At 32.1% G+C, this 14169-nt stretch overlaps 1 protein-coding gene across 6 annotated transcripts; it reads right to left on the bottom strand.

The window, feature by feature from the left end:
* Positions 5082–14169, bottom strand: LOC109347339 (ubiquitin carboxyl-terminal hydrolase 14-like). Of its 6 annotated transcripts, none has more exons than XR_002107593.1 (20): positions 13940–14169; positions 13567–13738; positions 12413–12961; positions 12138–12232; positions 11193–11326; positions 11052–11108; positions 10880–10957; positions 10485–10539; positions 10363–10404; positions 9996–10076; positions 8497–8695; positions 8347–8404; positions 8144–8266; positions 7841–7929; positions 7651–7740; positions 6716–6880; positions 6492–6610; positions 6254–6383; positions 5340–5606; positions 5082–5302 (listed from the first exon to the last, which is right to left on the bottom strand). XR_002107593.1 is itself a non-coding variant. In XM_019587113.1 (20 exons), exons 1-20 carry the CDS (start codon positions 14051–14053, stop codon positions 5428–5430), a joined length of 2433 nt encoding a protein of 810 aa, XP_019442658.1. In that variant the 5' UTR covers positions 14054–14169; the 3' UTR covers positions 5082–5427. The 6 variants fall into 6 exon arrangements, 5 of the variants coding, with proteins under 5 accessions (XP_019442658.1, XP_019442655.1, XP_019442659.1 ...); XM_019587113.1 differs by having other exon boundaries at positions 5082–5606; positions 12413–12752; positions 12849–12961; XM_019587110.1 differs by having other exon boundaries at positions 5082–5606.

Raw genomic sequence — 14169 nt, 5'->3', positions numbered from 1 at the left:
CACAGTTCTTATAAGTTATAACTTTACCGTTTCGCATGATTATTCTTATGTCGTAAATGTTCTGATAATTGCACAGGGTTTAAGTTAGAGTGTTGTTATAAGCCGCAGGCTTACGGAAACAATAGAGTAAGTTTATTGTTCTGATCTTATGAACAAACTTCTAAACCTTGTCAATGCTGTTATAAGTTGCATTGTTATGTCATATTTTTGTGATAACTGCACATGATTCAAGTTGCAATGTTGTTATAAGCTGTAAGTTTGTTCTGTTCTTATAAACATACATCAAGTTTCAAACTTCGAAAAGTCATTTAAAACTAAAACATTTTTATTAAAGTTGATTTTTTGTTTTGTTATTTGATTCTACAGTCAAACAATGATGTATACTTTCTTCTTTAACTACGCGAATTGTTTCATCGCAGGGATTGTCGTTGTAGGCGGACTCTTGTAGGAGAGGTGGCCTCGGATGTTAACCACGGAATTCGACCATTCAATTACCGGACTTCTTTTTATACAGGTACCATAAGCTCTGATTCTCTGTTTGAATTCTTTTGTGAGACAATTGGTTTCTAACATTCTCTATCTGAATTTAAATTTTCTGATAATCTGAACATAATACTTCATTGCCAATTTGAATAACTAGATTGCATAGTAACCATGTTGTTTCACTTTTTAGTCTATAACTTGATTGAATAATCTTTTCTTCTGTATTCAAGTTATTTTGCATAAAACTTGACATGACTTATTTTAGAACAATTTTTACTTACTTTTGGTTCATCACTCTTCAATTCAGATTACTTCAAAAATTTAATCTCCCAATCCATATATAGTTGTTATTTTTTTTTATTGGATAGTGGTTAAACTGTCCAAGGTCTTAAAAAGGGTCAATATTTTTTTGTATAACCGAACGCATCCCCACAGCTGATATGGATAAAAAAATTGATCTCTTTTGGAGTATTCCCAGTAAGTGTCATTCTCAGCTCCGAGGAATCGAATCTTTAACCTTTTGACTTATAAGGATATTCAACGAAACTTTACACCATGAGACCAACAATTTGTTAGTCAATAGAAAAATTGCTATAAACACTCTTTTAAGGGAATATAGCAAAGTCATCATTATTTTTAATTCTTTCTTTTATGAATTTGGATTTAGTGACTTTAAACAACAATAACTTTAGCCAATTTGGTAAATTTTATAACAGTGTAACAGCTTAGATTTCAAATTGTGTTTATGAATCAAATATTAATATTAATGTAGGTCGTTCAATCTTCCACCAATGAATTAGATATGCTAAAACCAACATTTTTAAAGTCTCTTAATCCAATCTCAATTATTACATATATTGGATGTATTTCACTTGATAACGTTACATTGTTAGTGTAAAAATTTATATATTATTAATGTATAACTTGTTAATATAAAGTGTCAACAATGATAAAACATAAATAATAGATAATACAGTAACAATGTATAAAATACATACACTATTAGTGTATATATTTTTCCCTCTAAATCAAAATGGTTCCGGGTCTCACATGAAATCTACTCAATAATAGTGTTTAAAATGTCTTCAAAGCTTGTGTTGATGATATTGCTTGTTAAGGGTATTTTATGTCTATGTCCATCACCCCAAAAAAATTAAACATACTTTTGAGAAGATAATATATTAACTTATTTTTAGTAACACTTCAAAAATATGTTACCCTATTTGAAATGACGAATCTTTTGGTGTAAATATGAAATTATGGATTAATCAAGGTCGTGATTGATTAGTGTTAAAGTTATTATAAAAAATGTATACAATGATAATGTATACGATTCATGTGATTCAACATTAACTTTTAAAAAAAGTAATATAAATAAATGGTACATAATATATTGACTTTGTATAAATCTTTCTATTGACAGTGTACAAATATTAGACTATCAAATTATTTTAGAATATTTATGAGTGTAGGGTAGGGCTTGCTTGGGTTGTAAGAATTTGTCATATCAATCACTAATTTTTTAAGTTTAGTTATATTTTAAAATAAAATATTTATTTAAATTAAATAACAATTAATTTGAAATATTTCAATGTCAATTTGCTCTATAAATTAAATTTTGAAAGAGAAAAAAAATGTTTACACTTACGGTATAAAAAATTTTATACATTGTCATTTCATTTACAATTTATTTTTAATAATTATTGACTTTTCAAAAAAGTAATACAAATAAATAATATATAATATTTAATTATATATACTTCTTTATACTGATAAAAGATAAATATTACACTCATTTTGAAATTAAGATTTCATACTAATTTCTGTAAGGATAAGAAAACAGAATGGAGACAAGAAAGCAAAGGATTAGTGGAGTATGGATAAGGATATGTTGTCCCAAACCTGTTACAGACCAATCATATTATGTCACGTCAGTTAAAAAATTAAATTTTCATAACTTATCAGTTTTACTTCAATGTGATTGGTCAGAGACGTGGTTAGGGACATGGTTGAAATAGCAGATCCTCATCAAGTAGAGTAGGGTCCACCTTGAAACTAGTAAAAACTCATTATACTTATTGGTTGTGTATCCTTTTCTTGCTTAGACATTCTAATGGACCAAAAAGTGAGGGTTGTGTAAGCCTTAAAAGCATTGGTTTGAGTATATTCTTATTCGACGTGATATTTATCTTATTTCTCATGCCTAGAATTAGGCATATGGAGTATGAAGCTTGCAGAACTAGACATTTACATGTGACTTATTGGGAGAGTTAGATTCTGATAATATTAGAATGATTAGACCTAATTAAATTAAAAAACCAACTTATAGATGCTTGTATAAGAACTTTTAGTGTAAAGGGAGCATAAAAGAAGATACCAATGAAATGAGTTTTGTAACTTATATCATCAACTCAATTATCATTATTAAGAAACTTTAGAACTTCATACTCCTTGAACCCACACATAATTCCTTAACTTTCAAAAAAATCATTTGCTTATTCACCAACATGAGCATATACACACATTTTGAGTACTAGAACTAAAAAATCCTAATATTTGGGTTGCATGCATGAACATTTTGTTTTATTTTTTAATTTAAAAAATAACAAAAGTAAGTGAAAGCCTCTCATCTATTTGTCATTTATTTAACTTTGAATTTGAGCTATCTATTGTAATCACATATGAGGAGAAAAAAAAACCCAACAATGTGTTGATTTAGTGGTGTAAGGTCCTACTGGATTCTCAATGTCGATGATTCGATTCCTGAGAGCAACACTTGTTGGGATGAACAACCATGAACCCCGAAAGAAATTAGTTCCTTATCCAAAAAAAGGTGAGGGAATACCCATAATAATATCCCAAAAAATATGAGAAGAAAAAACTCCTCTCAAAACAAGTTTGTCTCTAAAATAAGAAAGTAAAGATGTATCAATCCTTAATTTTAAGGGGACACGAGTTTTTGTTCTATGTTTGATTATGAATAAAACTAAACTTAAAACGTGGGTTATTTCGTTGAACCAAAAAAAACATAACACTATATTATATCCTATTCTATCCACCTACTGAGTTACTTATATATGTTCTTACTTTCTTAATTTAAAGACATTGTTACAACATGAGTGATTAACTTTATCTTGGAAACTAAGCAAGCAATTAATTAAAAGATAACTATACTTATTATTAGCCATTGATTTATCTACTTAGTACCTACTTTTCCAATAGGGAAAAAATATGCATATTTAAAGGCATAAATCTAATTTCCACAAAAAATCAACTCATTAAAACTTTTTTTGTGTCTCAACCTAAACATATTTTAGAACAACTTTTAAAAAAATAAAACATATTCATCAGAAATATATTTGAACAAGGGAACACATCTTTTGTCATACAATTTGTGTGTCATTAATTGTAATTGACCCAAAAAATGTTTAAAAATTAAATTTTTAACTTAAATATATTTTCTTCAACCAATAACAGTTGATGGAATGTAAAGTAACACAAATTGTGGGACAATAGATATGTTTCGTTGAATAAGATTCCTATACAAAACAAGAATCGTTTTGCTCTTTTCTATGGTGCCCTTAACACATGTTATTTTCAATGATATATGAATTATAAATAAATCATTAATAAATAAATTATCACTCTATAACACATATTATTTTTCTTATAGTGTAGGAGGATTTGTAAAAGTATATATCATTTCTTTTTTTAATGAGAAAACCCATATGGTGAAATTGAGGAAGAGAAAAGGTGAATCAAAGGTGAGGGATTTCTTTGGAATATATGTGTTTGGGTTGGTATTTTCTCCAATACCTAACCATTCAATCCTGGAATATGAATGTGAAAAAATAATTTGATCATTTTAATATTATTTTATTAAAAAATAATTAAAATATGTACCATCCAAAAAGATCTCTACTCATGTGGTTTGACGTGGGAGATGTACGAGGATTAGAGAGTGATGTTACCCTCAGAAATGATGACAATTATGGTTTTTGGATCAGAATTTAAGGAGACCCTAACATGTGGTTGAAATGTCGAGTACTATTCACTAATCTCTTTAGTATTTTTGCCATCCCTACCCTAATTATATGAGCACATAGAGATATAGTTAAAGTTTGCCTACCACCAACAAACAATTTCTTATGAACTGGACATGGCCATTTCATCAAATTTATATTACCTTATGTACCATTTTTAAAGTAATTATAAGATTAACAAATTTAATAGATGATTGATTAATAGTATAAAAATTTCTTACTCTAATAATGCATTACAAGTAAACTCGTATTGCAACCAATAAGAATATCATGCTAGATTTTTAAAGAGATTAATCTTTCGGAAGCCTGAGAATTGATCTTATTAGTTGCTAAATTTTCATTGCTAATAGTCAACAAGTATATGTATTGCTAGTGATGTTATACTGCTAGGGACAATTTCTAGACCTCAACCAAATGAAAACAATTAGAACTACCAAATGTATCCGACATCAAGTATATGCATCATTTCCCAATATCAACTTTTACCATTTTTTTACTTGCCCGTCCTCAACCTAAGGGCCAAGGATAACAAAATTTGGAAATGTAATGCATTAGTGAAGAGTTAAGACATTTATCAAGTCCTGAAATGTATCATTTTGGAACTTGTATTCATTTAAAATAACAACTCTGGGAGAAAATGAAACAATGAACTCAGTTTCTAAAAGATCAAAGAAGGGTCTATATATGTGTACTAGTTCCAAGAATGGTGCACTCTTACAGGTTTACACAAAATAATGCTGAAGTCAATGAGGACTTACCATGCATGCCACCAAGCACCAAGACAGAGGGAAAAAAACCATCAGCACAATGTCGTTGATTGCGCCATTCTACAATGCACTCTGCCTTTCTTTACATTTGAAATGTTCATTGGTGTTCAATAGTTTTTAACACAGTATCTAATTCAACCACTAAGCCTCTCAAAGAAATAAAGATACCCCATGTCCTTTGGAGGGTTAATGGATACCCCAACCTTGTTGTCGTTAAAAATAACCCATCTACCATCTTTCAAGATGTGAGCAACATAGTGACCACACTGCGTAGAGGTTCCGATGTGGCTAACAATTCCAATAAGTCGGTATTCTGAGGAAAGCCAAAAGCAAGGGATAAATCATTAATGCCGAATTGTCAAAATAATAGGCCAATATTAATAGTTAATCCATGCTAGGGATTATGAATAGAGAAGTATGATAACATGTTTGGAGTAGCTGCAAAAATATATTATTTTAATATTGGATTAACGTATAATCAATTATTTCTAATTGATTATAATAGAATTAATTTTATGCTTGATGAAAAGCGATGTTAAGATAATTTGTTTCATTCGGGTTATGCAAAAGTCACTCTATAACAGTAAAAGAAAGTATGCAGTTATTTTGTATAGATAAATAATGTATGTACAGTAGGTAGTTTTGCACGGGTGAAATAGAAACAAACATGTATGATTTCAAAATAATATCATAACTATATAAAATAGCTTCCAACTTCCAACTTCTCTAAACCACATTTTTTTCCCACATAAACCATTTTTCATAATTTAATCTGGTTTGCCAAACATGTCAAGTTAAACCCAAAACAGTTTTTTATGATAAAACAGATTTATTTTGCACCAAACAAGCTCTATATCATGACATTGAATAACACAAGTATCAGTAATTTTTTTTGCAAGATTAAAATATTAGCAATAAACTAATAATCAACAGAAAAATATCTAAGTAAAAGCAACTTACTTCCTCCTCCATCAGGTAAGTCATCACCATTTGGAACAGATGCATTGTTTGATGAGGTAGCATCCATACTAGAAACTGTTGCATCAGGGTTGCTGAATATCCAATCTGTTGCTTTCTCGATGTCACCATTCTGCGAGGTAGTTATTTCCATTTAGGCAGTCAAAGACATTTCAATACAATTACCCAAGCTAATCCCAGTCATGATTAAAAAGGGGGAAATATTAGAAGAGGAAATTACCGATGCCTTCAGTGCCTTTCGAGCAACATCTTCTTGAAATCCAAAAGAAATTAGAGTATCAACTTTTGATTGGTCAACAGTCTCAGTGCCTTGCCCTTTTGAAATAGGAGCATCAATATCTAAGAATTGAAAAAATATCCATCATCATCTCATGTGTTATGAGGTAATTGACTAAAAGAATTTGTTTCACATAATAAAGAAAATCAATAATAATAGACAAATACCTGGATCATCCATGTGGGATAGTAACCAATTCATGGCCTCTTCTACACCAGCATTTGAGGTATTTATTACAGCTTTCTGACAATGAATATGGTTAAAGCCCATGGAAACCAGCTGCGACACAATTTCTTCATTGACCCAAGGTTCGTCTGAATCTTCCTCAGGTACTGTGACACACAAATAACAAATGCCAAGACATTTTCAAATTTCAGCTTAACTCCAGATAAAATAGTAACTAGGTTATTTAGATTAAAGAGGCATAAGTCCATATAAGGCAATAATAGTTGCAAAAACAAAAACAAATAGAGAAGCAAAAAAAGCTAGTTAACTAAAATACACTCACAAAAACAAATAGAGAAGCAAAAAAAGCTAGTTAACTAAAATACACTCACAAAAACAAATATCAGCAATGCTCTTAATTGAACACTATGTATATTTATTCATGAAAATAGAGAATGAAAACTGAACATTTTTGCAAACCAAACACAATGTTACGCTGGACTAAAAGTATATATTGAGTCATGAGTAATGGAAAATGATATTATCAATGTAAGATACTAAGCCTGTAAACTTGACTTCTTGCATCATACAAATTCCACTTAGAGTCCGTTTGTGAGTTGGTTTTGGAAGGGAAGAGAGGGGAAAGGAGGGGAGGGGATGGCTTCAGATCCATCACACAAGTGTATTTCATGGCCCTAAAGCCTTCCATTTCCCTTATTTCCCCTCCAAAACCCAACTCACAAATGAACCTTAAGAGAAAGTAGAGAGACCTTAAACATTAAAAAGTGAAAAATAAAAATAAATGTTATATTCATTGACTCAATATACCAAAGTGCATTAGTTTGACACGAATTTTATTTGGATTTCTTTGAACCAAATTATCTTGTTTACTCTATTTGAATCTACATTGTCTCCTGAACAAATAAAACATACATACCCCCATCTGGCAACAGCTCTTCCCCAGGTTGATGACCTTTGCTACGCATATGACTAATATCTATAATATCAGGAACATCTATATACACATCTGAAAGAAGAGAAGTTCTCAATAAGATAAAGAGTGAGAGAAAAAGTACTAAAAAATAGCAGTTAAGTAAAAAAAGACAAAATAGTGACTTAAAATGTACCAAGCTTTTTGGGTACCCATCCCGCTTCCATAACAAATTTCCTCATGTGTAACACCAGGTAATCAGGGAATGATGTCAGACCAGCCGTCCTGAAAATTCAATATTGTTTCAACATAAACTTGATTTCCATGAGAACAACATCATTACATTAGCTTAGCAAAGTAACACCTAACGACATTAATAGGCTAAACTTCTCATGAAACTAAAGAGCCAGGAGATAAGGTACCAGTGTACCTTCTGTCAAATACAAAGCAACATGCATGGAATTGTAATTTAACATATTTAGAAAATCCAGGTGCTTACTTTACAGCTGTTGTCTTTGTTTTCAAGGCGGTGCTGTAAAAATCATGTATCTCCTCAGGAGCTGCAAAATTTGCAAGGCAAGCTTCTAAAGGCACCCTGGGACGTACAATCTCATCACCGGACCTATAAGAATAAATATGATCAGTATTAGCCAGGGTATGCAAGTAAAGAAGATAGTGAGGTTCCTAAACATATGAGCTTACACTTCCTTTCCTTCAGAAAGTTTCTCAGCTTTCAGTTTGTGAAAGGATTCCAATTCCTCTGAAATTTAAAAAAAAAACAAAAGTACGATCATTAGATACAAGACCCCAAGATTTCTCAGTTGAGTCAAGCATGGTAACTTAAAAACCCACCTTTGTTAGTTGCTTCATGCAATGGGATATTAAGGGAAAGTATGTAATCGTTCCTTCTATTATATGCAACTTTTCCAGAGGAACACAAAATTCGATCTTCAATACCAAACTTGAAACTCCTCGAAGGATCCAGTTCAGTTTTCCCACTATTAGCTCGTTCAACTTGGTCAATAAAATGAAGGAAATATTCTAAAGCATCCTAACATGAAGTTGGAATCAAACGGTTACAAGATAGCAAAGTAAAGTTTCTAAACAGAGCAAATAAACAATAACAGGTTAAACATGGTTGTCCAAATCACATTTCAAAACTGAAAAATAAAATATGATTTTACAATTTGATAACTAAAAATGGTGTTAGATGTTCCACGATAAAGGGGAGAAATTTTATTTCGACTAAAAATTGGCAGCCTAGTGCACGAGGCTCCCATCGAGTCGGGTTTGGAGAAGGTAGCTGTACGCACCTTACCCCGCAAGCAAAATTTTTATTTCAACTACAAAAATGAACACAGGTCAAGAATTTTACACATCTATGTTCAATGAATAGTTATGCTTTGGTTATATAGGTAATTAATCTTAAATTGGACTGGGCAATGCTCAACCAGGTTTGCCAATTATTTGAGGTAACCTCAACATCCACGACATATGTCAAATCTTCTCTTACCCAAGCAGTCTATGAGTGCGTCTGACTTAGAAGTTGTGACAATGGACTTTATATGGTTTATTTTCACAAAGTTTGACATCAACGATTCCAAATTGGTTCTGAACTTATACAACAGTCATTGGTGGAGCTTACTGCCTTGACAGAAACACAGTTTGGGTTCTTTAACTTTCCATCAGTCCAGATTTCGAGGTTTTACTAGTTTTGCAATCTGTTCATAGTTCATTCTTCACTCCTTAGTTCTTATATTATTTAACTGATTTAGTCTATATTCATATGATTTATTTTAGTTTGTGTTTTATGAAAGTTATGCACTTGTGTTGATTTAGTACTTCAATTCAACGATAGAATTTTGAACATAAGTATTTATTCAAAATGCACTATTTACAAATTATATTTCATAAAGTGTCTAACATTTGTGCTTTTATGTTTTGCTTTTTCTTAACTCCTCAATTTTTGTATGATTAGTTGAAAACTCATATTGACAACCCTGACAATAGAGTTGGATGGGAACAACTTCCATTGAATTTGAAACACCAAAGTTAACTCCTTTAAGGCTTATTGGAATCAAAATTAAATACAAGGCCTAAATTTTATGAAAAGAATTGTTATAAAGCAAAATGAAATCAAGCAGCTCCAACTTCAACTGATATTTTCTCGCGTCTTCTATATGTATAGCTACAAACTAAGGTTCAAGTACAAATAGATACATTGCCCTAAATGCTTATGCTTAAAGTTACGTTTCCACATGATTTTATAAATGAGGACACACCAAGTGAAACAATATCCAACACTTCCACCATTAATTCATGTTCAGAAAATAAAAAGTTGCTAAATATACCTGTTGCCGCATAGATGAAAATTCAGGATGGCTAGCAGCAATTACAGCTTTAAACATACGTGGGGGTATTCCTTCTTGTTTCTTATGTTAGGAGACAAGGTAAACAGAAAAAATAAGCAAATAAAATTCATCAAAATTAGAAACAATAAAATGAAAGGACTAGAATTTCAGAATATTCATTAACATGAATCTTTTACTTTTAAATTGATTCTTTGATACTTCAAATAAAATCATAGCAACATGTTAAATCCACTCTTACCAAAGCTCATTTAAAAAACCATTTCATTTCTGGGACTAGAACAGTATATAATCCCACACACACACAAAAAAGAAGAAAAATTGCTTGCAAAAGGGTTAGAAAGCTTACATCAGTGATAGTTGAAGAAGCAACACTTGCATTATCATCATTCTAGATGAAAAAAGATAACATAAGAATAATGAAGACTCCAAAGAAGTTTCTGAGAGAAAAACACAGATACAGGTACATACCTGAGAAGCTGGGGTAGAATATTTACCAGACAGAAGACCATGAGCCAGCTTTGTCCTGAAGTAAAACCAGAATCATTATTATATTTCTCTTTTGACAGTTTTTATCTGTGACAGAAATATATAAGCTTTGATGCACCTCTTTTTTACATTTTCTTTTATGGACGAAGCAGAATGCTCTATTAGAAAATGCAACTACTGTCCAGATATTGATTATTTGCATTAGCAACCAAAACCATCTTTGCCATGCCAAAAGTATAGTAGTAGATTATAACAAAAGATCTAAATGTCTAGTGGCACATATATGATACAAAAAATACGCATTAATAACAAAACATGACTAAGAAAAAAGAGATAGCAGTAGGATTCTTATAAATTGAAACAATCTAGTTACTTACAACTGCATATTTAGGTCCACAGTTGGATCAGCAGGAGCAGCCTCAAATGCCTTCTTCAAATTTTGGTTTATATAGTACCTAGAATACAGTCATAACAGAAAGTCAGAAACTGAAGCACAAACTGAAAAAAGGGTTCAAACAGTTTGTAAGAAAATTAGAGGCATGAACAGACCTTGAAGAGAAGGATCCTGTTGAAAACACAACTTGCATAGTTGCTGCCAAGTAACAACTGAGAGAAAGAAAAACGATGATGCAAATAACCATCAAAGAAGTACATTATAACAAAGCAGAAATCAACAGTGATTAATTTTACCTGTTTCCAAGATTGACCAATCCAGTATATCCAGGTCCAAATATCGGTTCCACTACCTGTCCACTTTCTTGGATTCGATTCCAATCAAAATTGGTATTTTGGTCAAGTTCCCTTTCAGCAGTCGTCATTTCAGTCTGAAGATAAGAATGTGATAATTTAAAAAGAATAATATGAAACTATCTAATTATGGTAAGCATACCCTTGCACAAGTATGTTACAAACTAATACGCCATAAGTTAAATGCTTAAGAATCCATCAATATCTATCAGACTATCACATAAACCCACTCCTTTGAAGGGATAGAAGTAGGGCTTGAAATTGGAAAATTTTGAATGATGATACATTTCCATTTCAAAGACTAGCAACAGTAAATCACCAATCATCAACTCAACTCTAAGGTCTCAAAATTAAAAAAAGAGAGATCTTAGTATTTGGATCTAATTATTTGATTGTAATATAGCAAAAGTGACAGTAAGAAAAATTGTAGGCACCAAATACCCATACCATCCCCCTTTCTTCAAATTCATAGGTATCCTCCAACTAAACAAATGTTTTCCACTCTCCACATTCCAAAGAGCAAGTAAGCTCTAGATCCACGAGATATGCAAATTTTCCATTGGGTCCAATGCAGGATTTTATTCCACAAGATACCTTTACAGACATTATGGCTACCACATAAAACATCCATAATATGAAAATGGAAAATGTATAATGCATGTATTTCCAAATGTACAATCAAGTTCTGAATTATTCCAAAAACATGTATTTCCATTTCAAATTTCAAAAACAACACATGAAATCAGTATCGTGAATTACTATACTATCTTGTGAAAGCAGACAATATGATAAATCATAGTGCTAATGCAAACAGTCATAAAGTCAATAGGTTAGGTCAGAGATGCCAAGTACCATAAGAAAAATACCAATTAAGGATAAAGAGATAACCTTTTGAAGTGATGAGAAGTCAATGCCAAAAAATGCCAGATGTTCTGCTAAAAGTGGGTCCAATACACTATCATCCTCTGGATAGGAGTAAACATCTGAACTACCATAATAGAAAACCCATAATTAGCAAAAATGCAAACCAAAAAGTAGCAGCTACTTCACAGTACATATGGTATCTACATGGTTTAAAGTGATTTATTTGGGCTAAAAAAGACCAGTGCTAAATTTGAAACTGATAGAAACACAAGAATGCCAAAAGTAATATAATGCATAACCTGCTGATTCGATATCAGCAGTAATAGTCCCAAGCTTTACAGCAAGAGGGTAGCCTGTCTTTTTATAATATTCAACGGCATGATTGTTTCCACCACTTCCATCCCAGTTTCTCCTCCCACAAAGGATCACTCCATCAGTCAGATTTAGCCAAAGATTCTCTGTCTTGTCACACTGAGAACATTTCCACCCAGATGGAGGAATAACAACACCATTGTCAATCTGGTGTAAATTCACTGCATAGGCACTAACTTGTTTCGTATCTGCAGCAGTCCAAGCTGCAACTTGCTCTTTCCGTTCAGCACCCTCAGCTAGTAAGATGCCATCAGCAGCCAACCGTACCTGAAACTCATCTTTAGCATACAACCTCTCCTCAAAACAAAAACAGGTGAGGGGGATAAACAAAGCAATAATCATAAAATAGAGAGAAACTACTACCTTCTCTGGCAATTCCACTGAAGGGAAGGGAAGAGATACATAGTCAGGCAAAATAACTATAGTACGAGTTTCTTCATATTCAGTGTCATTATTATCAAACCCCCCATCAACACCTACAAATTAATAAGATGTGTAAACATGTGTCACCGAGAAAAGAGAAACCAATTCTCAAATAAACAGCTATAAAATGATGAGTCCACAACCCAATAACTACAATATAATAGATAGAAGAGCGATGTCTCACTTTGACCATAAAGAACACATGAATAAACACATTCAGAAGTTAAGTAGCAATTGAAGCAAGACATCCCCAACAACAAAAAACAACCAAACCTTTTCCCAATAGGGAAGATCAGCTACATGAATCAAATGGTACCATAATGTTCTACTGTAATTCATGTCTATTGCAAAACCATTGACATCTAAATCCTTCTAAATGGATTCCTTTTTTCTTGTTCTCCCTTGCCTCTAGCAATTGAGCTACCTCTATTAATCTACTCTGCTTAGAGTGGCATCTACAGGCCGACTCCATGCATACCCAAATCCATTAAGGAAAAATTCTACCATCTTTTCTACACTAGATGCTACCTCGACTTTCTATATAATGCCTTCATTCTTAATCTAATCTTGTCTAGTGCATAACTCATTCAATGCAACCCAAAAGGAAAAGATTTAATCATGTGAAATGTGTGATCATGACACAAAGTGACATACATACCTATAGCCAAAAGAGTGGGTTTCTTTGAAGGCCTGTCTTCTGGTACAATCTTCTTAGTCTGTTTTATATGCAAATACACAGGATTACCAGTTTTCTCAAAATTCCAAGCAACACATTCCTTCCCAAAAGCAAGGAAATTGAACATGTCTATGAACAATCCACCTTCTGACCTCTACAAAAATTCATCAACAACAAAAACCATTACCAACACATCAAATTCAATATACACAGTGAAGCTGTAGACAAGAAATGTAACTAAAAACAATGCGAAATTGAATTTTTTAACTAATTTTTACATGAATATCATGTTAAGCTCAAAATCATAACAAGAAGTGAAAATCAAGAAGGGGAAAATGGAGAAGAATTGAATTACAGGAGTTTGGTAAGATAAGCAGCATTCTTGCTTGTAGATGCGATTGGTGGGTTCAGGGATCCGAACTCGAGAGAGATTTGATCGAAGCAAATCCATAGGATCCAATTCCATCATTGACGAAACCCTAAGCAAAGAACCAAAATGGGGGTTTTCGGTTTCAGTCGTTGAGAGAGTGTGACAAAGCAAAAAGAAAAAGAAGTGGGAGTTTTAGTTTTGATAGAACTTTTACT

This window comes from Lupinus angustifolius, chromosome LG05 (assembly GCF_001865875.1).
Source record: "Lupinus angustifolius cultivar Tanjil chromosome LG05, LupAngTanjil_v1.0, whole genome shotgun sequence".
Lineage (NCBI taxonomy): Eukaryota > Viridiplantae > Streptophyta > Magnoliopsida > Fabales > Fabaceae > Lupinus > Lupinus angustifolius.
Note: the sequence above shows the minus strand (reverse complement) of the source record. Positions and strands in the feature narration are given on the sequence as shown.

Excerpts from the sequence above, each read along its gene's own strand:
- LOC109347339 (XM_019587110.1), bottom strand. The coding sequence starts at position 14,053 with ATGATGGAATTGGATCCTATGGATTTGCTTCGATCAAATCTCTCTCGA. Across the intron at positions 12,233-12,412 it reads TGCTGATATCGAATCAGCAG|ATGTTTACTCCTATCCAGAG; the intron begins GTTATGCATTAT and ends ATGGTAGTTCAG. Across the intron at positions 6,611-6,715 it reads ATCCCACATGGATGATCCAG|ATATTGATGCTCCTATTTCA; the intron begins GTATTTGTCTAT and ends TTCAATTCTTAG.